The 12,328-nt window shown below is 40.5% G+C and overlaps 1 protein-coding gene across 1 annotated transcript in view; it reads right to left on the reverse strand.

The window, feature by feature from the left end:
- Positions 1-304: 304 nt before the first annotated feature.
- ADAMTS6 (ADAM metallopeptidase with thrombospondin type 1 motif 6) overlaps positions 305-12,328 on the reverse strand; it is a 304,548-nt gene continuing 292,524 nt past the window's right edge. The window contains exon 25 of the mRNA XM_055421989.2: positions 305-3,405. Coding sequence (XP_055277964.2) covers positions 3,296-3,405 — 110 coding nt within the window. The 3' untranslated portion in view covers positions 305-3,295. The remainder of the gene's footprint in view (positions 3,406-12,328) is intronic.

Genomic DNA, 12,328 nt, shown 5'->3' on the forward strand with positions numbered 1-12,328 from the left:
TGCAGGAGACCTGGGTTTGATGCCTGGGTTGGGAAGATCCCCTGGAGAAGGGAACTGCTACCCACTCCAGTAGTCTCACCTGGAGAATCCCATGGACAGAGGAGCCTGGCAGGCTACAGTCCATAAGATTACAAAGAGTCACTTCCATTTCACTTTCACTGCAGTATGGTATTGCAAGGGAAAGAGTTCTCCTACTGTGAGTTTAACAGCAGCTTTTCAGGGAACAGACAACTTTCATCTGAATCATTCTTACAAGCTGAATTTTTATTTTTACTAAATTATCTATGTTAAAAAATCTGTGCCTGGTGTGGAATTTCACTCCATCAAGTGTTACAATGACTTTTTCATTTTCATTACAAGCAGGAGACTGAATGTAGAACAAGTGTTAGGAAACATGGCAATAAATTAGAATATAATTTACAAAAAAAAAAAAGTAACAGTGTACCACATTAATACTGAATATAAAATAAGCAACAACTAATCACAATAATACAAAGGTAATTTCATTCTGTATTATTAAGGATACCTATGTGACATTCACTCAAATAATAAAATTCCTAATGAAACGGACTGTTCAGGGAGTCAGTTGGCTACGCTTACCTTGCCTTTTTTGGTGGGTCTCTATGCAGTGGCAGATACTTCTCTCAGTCATGGGGTACCAGTTTCCTTAGGCTTCTCTGAGTAGCCTACACAGCTCACTTCTTTCGGAGGGCCTGCCAGGGTGGCTCAGCCTCCACAGACAATCCTATTGTTAATATTTAGGAATAGGGCATCATGCAGCCACGTGATGGATGAGAGAGCAGCAGCAATGTTGTTATGTGATATGGAATATGACTTTCTCAGTCAGGTATAAATTTGAGGCCAATAGAAAGTTTAGTCCTGATGTATATATTCTGTGCTTGGATCTTTCCAGAAAGTGATCGGATGCTGTTTTTAGGTGTTCTCTGACCCCTGGCCTTGCCGCTGCACACCCCCCAGAGGGACACGGCTACCCTCCTTTCTAGCACCAGTTGGGGTGCTTCACGGGGCCCAGGGTTACGGCCCTCACAATGTTAGTTCCTGGGTGAGGGGAAAAGGAGCCTCTAGTCAGTAATGTAAGAAATCTTCTTGAAATAAAAACATAAGTTGGTATTTACGTTGGAAAAAAGCAGATCCTGACAGCGAACTTATGTCTAAAAGGTGCCACAGAAACCACCTATCCTTGGTTGGTTTATTTTATTTCACCAGGCACATTAGCTCCGAGTTAACTGCTCTTTGCAAGGGACCAAAGGAAGTCAGTGCTTGTGGGCTGCCTGCCCTTCACTGAATGGCTGAGGTGGCACTTGGGCTGTCTTCCAAGGCAGCAGAGATAGACGCACTGGCCACTCTCGTCCACTGTCAGTAGCTCTCTCTGGAAACTCAGGGATGTGAGCTGTGGTGTTTAGGGAGAAAGAGGCGAGGAGACACAGATGACCGTGACTGAGCACGCAGAGCAACAAACGTCCAGGCTGACTGTGCACAGCAAACCTGACATCTAGTTTGGTTTTTGAAGAATATGAGTTTCTCTTCCTTTCTGAAAAACCTAATCAACCACTCTGAGGTCATGGTGTATGTGATACACCTGACAGGTCGTTTCAGAGCACAGTGATGATTTAAGTCAAACACACTCTTTAACTGCAAGTAGTATCTTGCAAAGTAGCCATTTGGTTTGAGTTTGAGGTGTTGGTGTCGCATGGTGCACTCGTGTTTTGGACACAAAACACATTCGTCAAGATCCTGCTGCAAGTGTTCAAGTACAACATATTCATATAAACAAGTACCCTCTTTTTGTTTCTATTCTTAAAAAATCTCACTGTCAAATCTTTTTGATGAGTGTGATGTGAAACTTGTGGACAGGGAAAATGTGAGCTAGTCAATTCAATTTAGGTGGATTTGATTCTAGAATTTGAGCTACCCAAGAAATTGGGTTTCACATTTAATTGCCATTCAGAGTATCCATAAAAAATACAAAATCCTTGGTTAGGTGACTATTTAAATGATGCTTTATGATCTCTAGTCTTCATGAGTCTTTCTTCTTTGGTTATTGTTCCTTGCCTACCTTAGAACTCACAGAAATAGCACATCTATGTGCAAGCACACTCATCTACCCACACACTCAAAAGCGCCTGCACACACACACACACACACACACACACACACTTGCTCTCATATAAATAAATGCCCTTCTGCCATATCAAAGAAGGGACATCTGGAACCCATCGTAATTGTCAGCAAAAGGGTCTGCCTGGTTGTCACCGAGCCAGCCTGTCTCTTGCATGGTATCATCTCAGCAAACTCAGCATGCATATGCAATGATCCAACAGGGCAGAAGCCGGTCTGTGGCTGGAGAGGATGTAAACATGAGTGAGTTGGGGTGACTCAAATAAGAACTGAGGCAGCCTGTGTGCTGGCAGCAAAAGGCCTGGTACTTCAGTCTCTACCATACCCCAGGTCTGCTTCTGCATGAAATTGAAATGCTTTTCTCTTAAAGTTTTAATGGAAATCTCAGCTTCACTTGCACAATGGCAAGTTGGCCACAGTCTTTTAGCAGTGAATTTATAGACTTGCACAGCTGCAGTAACTGATGCACTGCTTTAAACTAAGTCCTTCATTGTTGTTCAGTTTAATATAGTTTATATATGGCTCACAGCAGTGTTCAGAACAGGGGGATTATTCCTAAGTAAATTAAGTGGAATGAAGAAAAATAATACAAACTTTCATTACTACTGATTTATAATTGCTCCTTAAATTACAGTTCAAAGCCCATTTTAGAATTTAAATTGTGGTGCTGTTGTAGTGAGATAAAGTATAGTAAATATTTTTAAGCTATGACTTAAGATTTCTGAATCTTCTTTACTTCCATAGTTGACCAAGTCAAAACAGCTACATTTTAAACAGTTTTAAACACAAATGGATTCAGTGTCATTGCTAAGTCCATAATAAAAATTATCTTAATGGTCCAAGGAGGTAAACAGGCTATTGGATTTACTCGAAAGAACACTAAGGTTCCACAGTAAGCAAGTCTCCCTGTGTTGTTTGGATCTCTCCAATCTGGCATTCCCTCCTACTACTGTGTCCAGCACTTTGGATCAATAAATCCCACTTCACAGAAGTTAAAATAATATTGAAATCCTGTCAGCTAGGGCTGACCAGTGGTTACGTTTTCCACAGGGTAATGCATTCGCAAGGACATCAATCCTCTTCCTCTGGGTGGCTCTCTGTGATGGATACATTTCCACGGTGAAATGACAGGGCGCTCTCTCTGGCTTTCCGTGGGTCAGTGTCCTTGGCAGGTCTTACAACACATCTGTCTGAAGTATGCTCGACTACAGAACTTGAACTTCAGCACCAGTGGGCAATAAGCCACTTTGTTCACATCTTTGCACTCTAACCAGTGGGGGAAGAAAAGGGAAAACAATTAGAGGCACATAAACAACTACATAAACAATAAGCTTGGATGTTCTACAGACCCCACCCCCACCCCACCCCGCTGGCTCCCTGGGCCAATGTACCTTGGCTTTCACATCCATGTGGTTTTTGTTTTCAAGCATACCCTGTCTGGTACACCCTACCAGAAATATTCTTTTGATACATTTTAACACAGATTAAAAAAAAATGATTTGCAAGGTTTTTCTCCCAGACTTTTATAAGTATGGTGCATGCCCACTGTGTCTTGAAAGAATTACCATTTGTTGGGATAAGTGATCACTTTAGACAGCTTGGAAACATGAGTCATTTTTCTCACAGCGCTTTTATTGCTTCTTTCTCAAGGGTTATTTTATTCAGCAGTGCAAGGTTATCCAAAATCAAACATGAGTTGCATTGTTTGATACCAGAGTACACATGTCTCCAGAGAATCTCTGCATCTGTGGGGTGTGGGGATGGGCCTGGGTGAATGAAAAGGACTGCTGACAGTGGCCTAGATTCAGCAACTACACTAGACAAAGAGGAAAACTTGGAGGGGGTTGGCCTCAAATGGCAGCAGTCTGTGGGCTATGGAAACATGTAGAAATGTCTTTTTTTAATTTGGAAGTGAGACATGGCCTTCTTTTTTCCTCTGTGTGCTTTCTCCTCAATGCTAGAACTGCCACAGTTGAAATCTGCAGTTCTTGCAGCCAGAAGGTGAATAAATGATTCTTTATCCACTTCCCCTTGAAGCTGGTTGTAGAAGATGGGGCTGAGGGGCCTGTGTAGAAAAATAGACACAGGCTTTTGAGTCTCAGAAACCCCCACCATTCCATATAACCCCACTACTGCTACTAAGGATTATTCTTCTCTAGTCCTCTGGTCAATTTTATCTGGGGGTTTTAAAATACTTTGTAAATCTAGTAATTAAATTTCCATATGCCTCCCAGAATCAAAGTTCTACCCTCATTTTTCCAGGTGGTTATACTGAAGCATCCTGGGTAAATTGTTTAAGGTAATTAGAATCAGGCAGAACACTGGGAAATGTTCAGTGTAACAGAACAGAGTTGTTGTTTCTTTATTTGCCTGTTTTTTCCTTTGGCTTCATAAATCCACTATAGTTAAAGAGATCATATGCGTGATACATAAGCCATATGATAAACATGGAAAATTAAATGCAAAGAAATGGAAAAATTTCTAGTCATTATTATTAAAAAGTAAGGTAACAATTTTATTGATCTCACTTTCAAGGCTTTTTCAGCGAAAGATTTAACTTTTTAAAATGTAACCTTTAATCTTCTGAAAGCATAAGCTCTGCCACCATAGAACTCCCTTGAGTTCTGATTTTCAAAGAGAATAATTGTTAGAAATTTGAATAGAAACTTTCTATACTAAGATTCTCAATAAATTTAAGTTTTGGCTGAAAAAAGGTAGGAGAGACATTAAAAATTTCTTTAAACTTTGCACTAAAAAAATCAGATATTTGGTGAATCAAGTATGAATATGAGGCGAAAGTATCTCCATATATTTTAATTTGCAGGTCACTTGTTATTTTTTTTTCTTCTCTGTCATGATCAGTGAAAAGTAACCCAAAAAGTTTAGACTAAGGATATTTTTGTGTTGTATATTTTTCATAAAAAAGAGTATTTTGTTTTGTGTTGTACAAAAAAGGTTGTATGAGTGTTACCTAGAGGAATATACTATACAGATAGTGAAGTTATTAAAATCATGAGAAAAGCTAAGCATAAAGGATGAGGCAACCTAGACAGCATATTAAAAACCAGAGACATTACTTTCCCAACAAAAGTCTGTCTAGTCAAGGCTATGGTTTTTCCAGTAGTCATGTACGGATGTGAGAGTTGGACTACAAAGAAAGCTGAGTGCCGAAGAACTGATGCTTTTGACCTGAAAGACTGAAGGTGGTAGGAGAAGGGGATGACAGAAGATGAGATGATTGGATGGCATCACTGACTCAACGGACATGAGTTTAAGTAAACTCCAAGAGTTGGGGATGGACAGGGAGGCCTGGCGTGCTGCAGTCCATGGGGTTGCGAAGAGTCGCAAAGAGCGACTGAACTGAACTGAAAGGATGAAGAAAGCTGATACAATATCACTCATCTTTAATTTGAAAACACCATTCTAATGGGGTAGCCCTCCAGTGGAGACCATCACTCTCACACACTATAACAGGGTTTGGTGGAACTGCTTTAAGTTCCAAATAAACTTTGGCTTTCATCTTCTTTGCCAAAATACAAAAATGATTTAGTTGATAAATGGATAGAGGAGGACTGGCTCTTTTAACAGTACAAGGAAATAAAATTAGTAGTCAGCCTACTTGGATTTAAGACCAGCTTTCTATTTACAAACTTTATGACTCTGAACAAATTTCCTAACCTCTCTGTGCCTAAGACGTTAAGCATGCTCACTTGTGAATAGGAAAGATGACTGTTCCCATTCCCACATGTAGCATGTGTATCCAGTGATTCTGCCTAGCACAGTGCATAGAATGGTTATTGGCTCTCAGTAAGTGTAAAATCAGTTCAGTTCAGTCGCTCAGTCGTGTCTGACTCTCCGTGACCCCATGAATCACAGCACGCCAGGCCTTCCTGTCCATCACCAACTCCCGGAGTTCACTCAAACTCATGTCCATTGAGTCGGTGATGCCATCCAGCCATCTCATTCTCTATCGTCCCCTTCTCCTCCTGCCCCGAATCCCTCCCAGCATCAGAGTCTTTTCCAGTGAGTCAACTCTTTGCATGAGGTGTAAAATACTGAATTACTATTACTACTATTAGTTATCATTACTTTTTACCACCTGATGACAAGTACGTTGTGCTCTGAATTTCTCAACAAGGATGCAATACTTAGATTACTACTTAGAAAATGCTGTCCTACAGTCAGTTTGAAGACAAAGAAGAATATCCTGAGGTGTAACTTTACTGGGAGGTTCATTACTCCATTGTTGAAGAGTTTCTGAACCAGGAAAATTCTGAGATGAGCAAAATACAAGAAAATTTACAGATTTTTCTTTTAAATTTAGACTTTTAGAAATTTGATTCAATAGTAGATAGTGAATAAAACAAAATATTCATAAATTACTTCTTCCTCCAACCACCCCTCCAGCCACCCATTCAGGCCATTACAAATAAAATATTCAGGATTCAGCTCCTTAGGTAGGGACTAGAAATGAGAAGCCTCCTTCACACCCAGAGGTCCCAGCACAGCCCTTCGGCCAGAGCAGTGTCTAGTCTAGGGGCAGCCTGGAGGCCCACTGCCAGGGTGTCTCCCTCTGAACTTCCCAACACCTCTTCTAAGTTAGTTCTCAATAACTTGATTCCAAGTAACTTGAGCAAAAGTAGGAATTCATATGGGTCCTAGGAGCAGGATCAAGCTTAGGGAGGCAGGGACGTTCCAGGATCTGACAGTATCACTGGTGAGAGTGGCAGATCCAGGGGTGAATTTCGGCACTGCCTCTTCCCAGTATTTGTTTGTCCTTGGCCAAGTGACTTCATCTCTCTAAACCTCAGTTTCTTCATCTGTGAAATGAAGCTCATAGGATGTTGTGAAGCTTGTATGAGGTAAAATCTACAGCACATGTGTGACTTGGCACAAGAGTGATCACTCAGTTTATCAGCTCTCGTTGCTGCTACCAATAACACATTTGAGAACAACCATCCTGTATTATTTCTCTGGGATCCCTGTCAAAAATATATAGGCTCTTCACTGGCATACATAAGTAAATTAACAATAAGATTTTAAGAGAGAGCAGGTAAATTATGATGAGGTGAGAAGAGATCTGGGCTAAGTACCAGGGTTGAAGACTGCCAAGCAGATAATGGGCCTTGATGAGTCATTAAATAGTGATTCTTGGGCTATGGAAGGACACTCAGTATTGATGGAGTGCAGGGGGCTCCCATGAAGAAGGGGCCCTGAGGAAGATTCCATTTCTATGTTATGGCTTTACCTTCTAGGGATTGCTTCAGTTCAGTTCAGTCACTCAGTCATGTCCAACTCTTTGTGACCCCATGGACTGCAGTATACCATGCTCCCCTGTCTATCACCAACTCCCAGAATTTACTCAAACTCATGTCCATAGAGTCGGTGATGCCATCCAACCATCTCATCCTCTATCATCCGCTTCTCCTCCTGCCTTCAGACTTTCCCAGCATCAGGGTCTTTTCCAATGAGTCAGTTCTTCACATAAGGTGGTCAAAGTACTGGAGCTTCAGCTTCAGCATCAGTCCTTCCAATGAATATTTAGGACTGATTTCCTTTAAGATTGACTGGTTGGAGCTCCTTGCAGTCCAACAAGCAACTCTCAAGAGGCTTCTCCAACACGACAGTTCAAAAGCATAAATTCTTTGGCACTCAGCTTTCTTTATGGTCCAGCTCTCACATCCATAAATGACTACTGGAAAAACCATGGCTTTGACTAGATGGACCTTTGTCAGCAAAGTAATGTCTACACTTTTTAATATTCTGTCTAGGCTTGTTGTAGCTTTTCTTTCAGGAGCAAGCATCTTTTAATTTCATGGGTGCAGTCACCATCTGCAGTGATTTTGGAGCCCAAGAAAATAAAGTCTGTCACTGTTTGCACTGTTTCCCCATCTATTTCCCATGAAGTGATGGGATAAGATGTCACGATCTTCGTTTTTTGAATGTTGAGTTTTAAGCCAGCTTTTTCACTCTCCTCTTTCACTTTCATCAAGAGGCTCTTTAGTTCCTCTTCACTTTCTGCCATAAGGGTGGTGTCATCTGCATATCTGAGGTTATTGATATTTCTCTCAGAAATCTTGATTCCAGCTTGTGCTTCATCCAGCCTGGCATTTTGCATGATGTCCTCTGCATATAAGTTAAATAAGCAGGGTGACAATATACAGCCTTGACATACTCCTTTCTCAATTTGGAACCAGTCTGTTGTTCCATGTCTGGTTCTAACTGTTGCTTCTTGACCTGCATACAGATTTCTAAGGAGGGAGGTAAGGTGGTCTGGTATTCCCACCTCTTGAAGAATTTTTCACAGTTTATTGTGATCCACACAGTCAAAGGCTTTGGTGTAGTCAATAAAGCAGAAGTAGATATTTTTTCTGGAATTTTCTTGCTTTTTCTGTGATCCAACAGATGTTGGCAATGTAATTTCTGGTTCCTCTGCCTTTTCTAAATTCAACTTGAACATCTGGAAGTTCTCAGTTCACATACTGTTGAAGCCTTGCTTGGAGAATTGTGAGCATTACTTTGCTAGTACGTGAGATGAGTGTAATTGTGTGGTAGTTTGAATATTCTTTGGCATTGCCTTGTTTTGGGATTGGAATGAAAACTGACCTTTTCCAGTCCTGTGGCCATTACTGAATTTTCCAAATTTGCTGGCATATTGAGTGCAGCACTTTCACAGCATCATCTTTTAGCATTTGACAGCTCAGCTGGAATCCTATCACCTCCACTAGCTTTTTTGTAGTGATGCCTAGGGACTACCTACACTAGAATAACTGGTCTTCAGAGAGGTGAAAACCTGCTCATCAAAGAAGATCAACCAATGACCAGTCTTTCATTCTTTGTCTTTTAAGTCCATGAGCGATTAATCTAGTAATGATAACATTAAAAATAATGTATCAAGTGCTTCCTTTACGCCAGGTATTGACTTAGGAAGTTTTACATATTTATATATATTTAATCATTTTAAGTGGGTATCCCTGATGGGTCAGTGGTAAAGAATCCACCTGCCAATGCAGGAGATGTGGGTTCGATCCCTGGGTTGGGAAGATCCCTTGGAGAAAGAAATGGTAATCCACTCCAGTATTCTTGCCTGGCAAATCCCACGTACAGAGGAGCTTGGCAGACTACAGTCTGTGGGGTTGCAAAAAGGTCAGACATGACTTAGCGACTAAATAACAACAATCGTTTTAAGTAAATAAAATGTCAGCTTTACACAGATGGAAAATCTGAGGCTCAAAAAGGCTACATATGAAACTCATTCTGTGTCACACAGCTGGTTGTTTAAGAAGTGGGACCAGAACTCAGGTTTGTCTGATTCCAAAACCACTCTATTTTGGCAGCATTCTTCTCATCTTAATGCAAAAGAGTTTCTGCCTGTCAATACTTATTCTTGGCTAATAACCCTGATAATCCCAGGGACGGCGGAGCCTGGTCAGCTGCTGTCTGTGGGGTTGCACAGAGTCGGACACGACTGAAGTGACTTAGCAGCAGCAACCCTGATAAGTCAAACTTTGGGGACATCTTATTAGGAGGTCTGCTCTGCCATTCAAGAAAAGGGGTAAATATTTTTAAATAAACAATGACAGATATGTTTTGACTGGATTTCTGAATGATCCTCAGTTGGCATTGATTTCTAGCTAATACATATACACAATGGAGTATTATTCAGCAATTAAAAAGAATACATTTGAATCAGTTCTAATGAGGTGGATGAAACTGGAGCCTATTTTACAGAGTGAAGTAAGCCAGAAAGAAAAACACCAATATAGTATACTAACACATATATATGGAATTTAGAAAGATGGTAATGATAACCCTGTATATGAGACAGCAAAAGAGACACAGATGTATAGAACAGTCTTTTGCACTCGGTGGGACAGGGCGAGGGTGGGATGATTTTGGAGAATGGCACTGAAACATGTATATTATCATATGTGAAACGAATCGCCAGTCCAGGTTTGATGCATGATACAAGATGCTCGGGGCTGGTGCACTGGGATGACCCAGAGGAATGGAATGGGGAGGGAGGTAGGAGGAGGGTTCAAGATGGGGAACACATGTACACCCGGGGCAGATTCATGTCAATGTATGGCAAAACCAATACAATATTGTAAAGTAATTAGTTTCCAATTAAAATTTAAAAAATAAAAAAATTAAAATAAAAAAAAAAATCTAAACATTGGTTTCTCTATCTCCAAGTAATACATAATCTGCATATAAACAATTATACTAGGAAAGCTACTGAAAGGAATCCTTTTTTTAGGTAGAATCTTTTTGTAATATAATCTCTTTGTAGTTGATCTACTTTGAAAGTCTGGCCTTTACTATCACGTTTTCTTCAAGCAGATACACTTATATCTACTGCTTTTAAAGCAGTGCAATCTGAGCTAGCAGGTCAAAGATTTTAAGATGACAGAGTCTGATATTTTTCTTCTACTATCTTCATGTACCAGCTAAACTCTCTCTGGGGAGGAGAATGAGAAGACACTCTTGTATCTTTTTTCTTCTGAGGCTATTAGAAGGGTGAGAGGTCCTTATAGTGTGGTTTCTGGGACATATTTTGTGAACCTAACTAGTCTCTCCTTTTTTTACTTCTCCTCTCACCTCCCTGCTCAAAAATAAAGTTTCACTTTATCCAAGGTGAGAGATTTCTGGAGGGACAATTTATGGACTATTTCTAAATTCTTCTCAGAGAGACTTGGGGATATATCAAGGGCTGAAAGCCAGCTTCTAGGCCTTATGATATGAATTAGACCCACCATTAGAATCTTAAGTAACATGCCAGGTATGCTGGAGTGGGTCTCACTGGTAATCTGGGTTCTGGTAGAGTTGAACAATAAAATTAGACACCCTGTTTCATAGGTAACACATGAATTTACTTATCATTGATGTGCCAATAGTTTTTCCCCAGGTACTTTACATTAATCTTTCAAAACTCTGACCTAAAAGACATGATTTTGAACTAGTCCCACTGAACATAAGCTTATGAATTTAGGATGCAAAAGGATTGAGATTCATTGTGACTTTGATGGCCTGACTTAATCCAAGGAGTATAAGAACAACCCCTGAAATGCAGTGTTCCCATATTTATTTCATAAAACACTGCCAAGCCTGCCTAAATCAGGCTTAAATTCTATTAATGGAGGAGTTGGGATACACAGGACATATCCTTCCATGACCAAGTTGGACCATTCAGGATTTTTCTCTGGAGGAGGCATGTTCTCTGTGCCTGTGAATTCTTTATGAAATTCAGAGGGAGAACACAGTAAGCAGAGTTATGATTCTCATCTAAGGGTCTATCCTTTGGATTACAAAAGTAAAACTAGCTGTACTTTTGTCAAAGAGCCCACCGAGATGCAGAGCCTGGTGAGAAGACAGAGGCAAAGTCTATGCATGTACATGTATGGTGCTGGAGTTAGGGGTATGGGATGTGAAATCAGAATACTTTTCCTGATGAAACTATACTTGAGTCTTTAGTATTTTACATATTCAAACTGGAAAAGGATGAAATAACATGTTTTGCTTGGGAATTTGATAGCATTCATTGCAGTGGGACCAGCCCACTGACTTCTACTAGTAAAGCAAGGTAATATCAACTGTGGGACTTCATTTTGAGTCCACCTTACCATGGACTAAGCCATTTCTTTCTCTCTTTATTTCTTGGTTTCTTCTTACCCAGTCTTATTCTCTGGATGCCACCCACAGTCAACTTGAGGTGCTTTGATCCAATACAAATCCAGGGTTCCCTCCAAACTAGACAGCAGGAATGCGACCCTGAATGTTATAGTGGATTATGAGCTCTTTAAAATGGCAACAAAAATGTCTGGTCTTCCTCACCTGCTTGAACTCAAAGTCCAAATGACCTTCACCATTCATTCCTTTCACTGATTTTAATATATCAGATGCCACCTTAAAACCCAAATTCAGTAGCTGTTTTGTTCCATGGATCTCAGGAGATTGCTGGAGCTGCTTAGGCAGCTCAGAGTCATTTACTTAAGGGAGACTGAGACCCGCCAAAGGCACCGTTAGACAGCCTGGTCTGGTAAACCAATGTACACTAACCACACCTTTCCTGCTCACCTTTCCACACCATGAATCATTACCTGGCAGCAATAAATACTAGATGACAGAGTGCTTTGTGCAATTGAGAAGCTGAAAAGACTCACCACATAAACTACAAGGGAATCTGAAA

The sequence above is a fragment of the Moschus berezovskii genome, chromosome 18 (assembly GCF_049115385.1).
Source record: "Moschus berezovskii isolate FMDL1 chromosome 18, NW_MosBer_1.0, whole genome shotgun sequence".
Lineage (NCBI taxonomy): Eukaryota > Metazoa > Chordata > Mammalia > Artiodactyla > Moschidae > Moschus > Moschus berezovskii.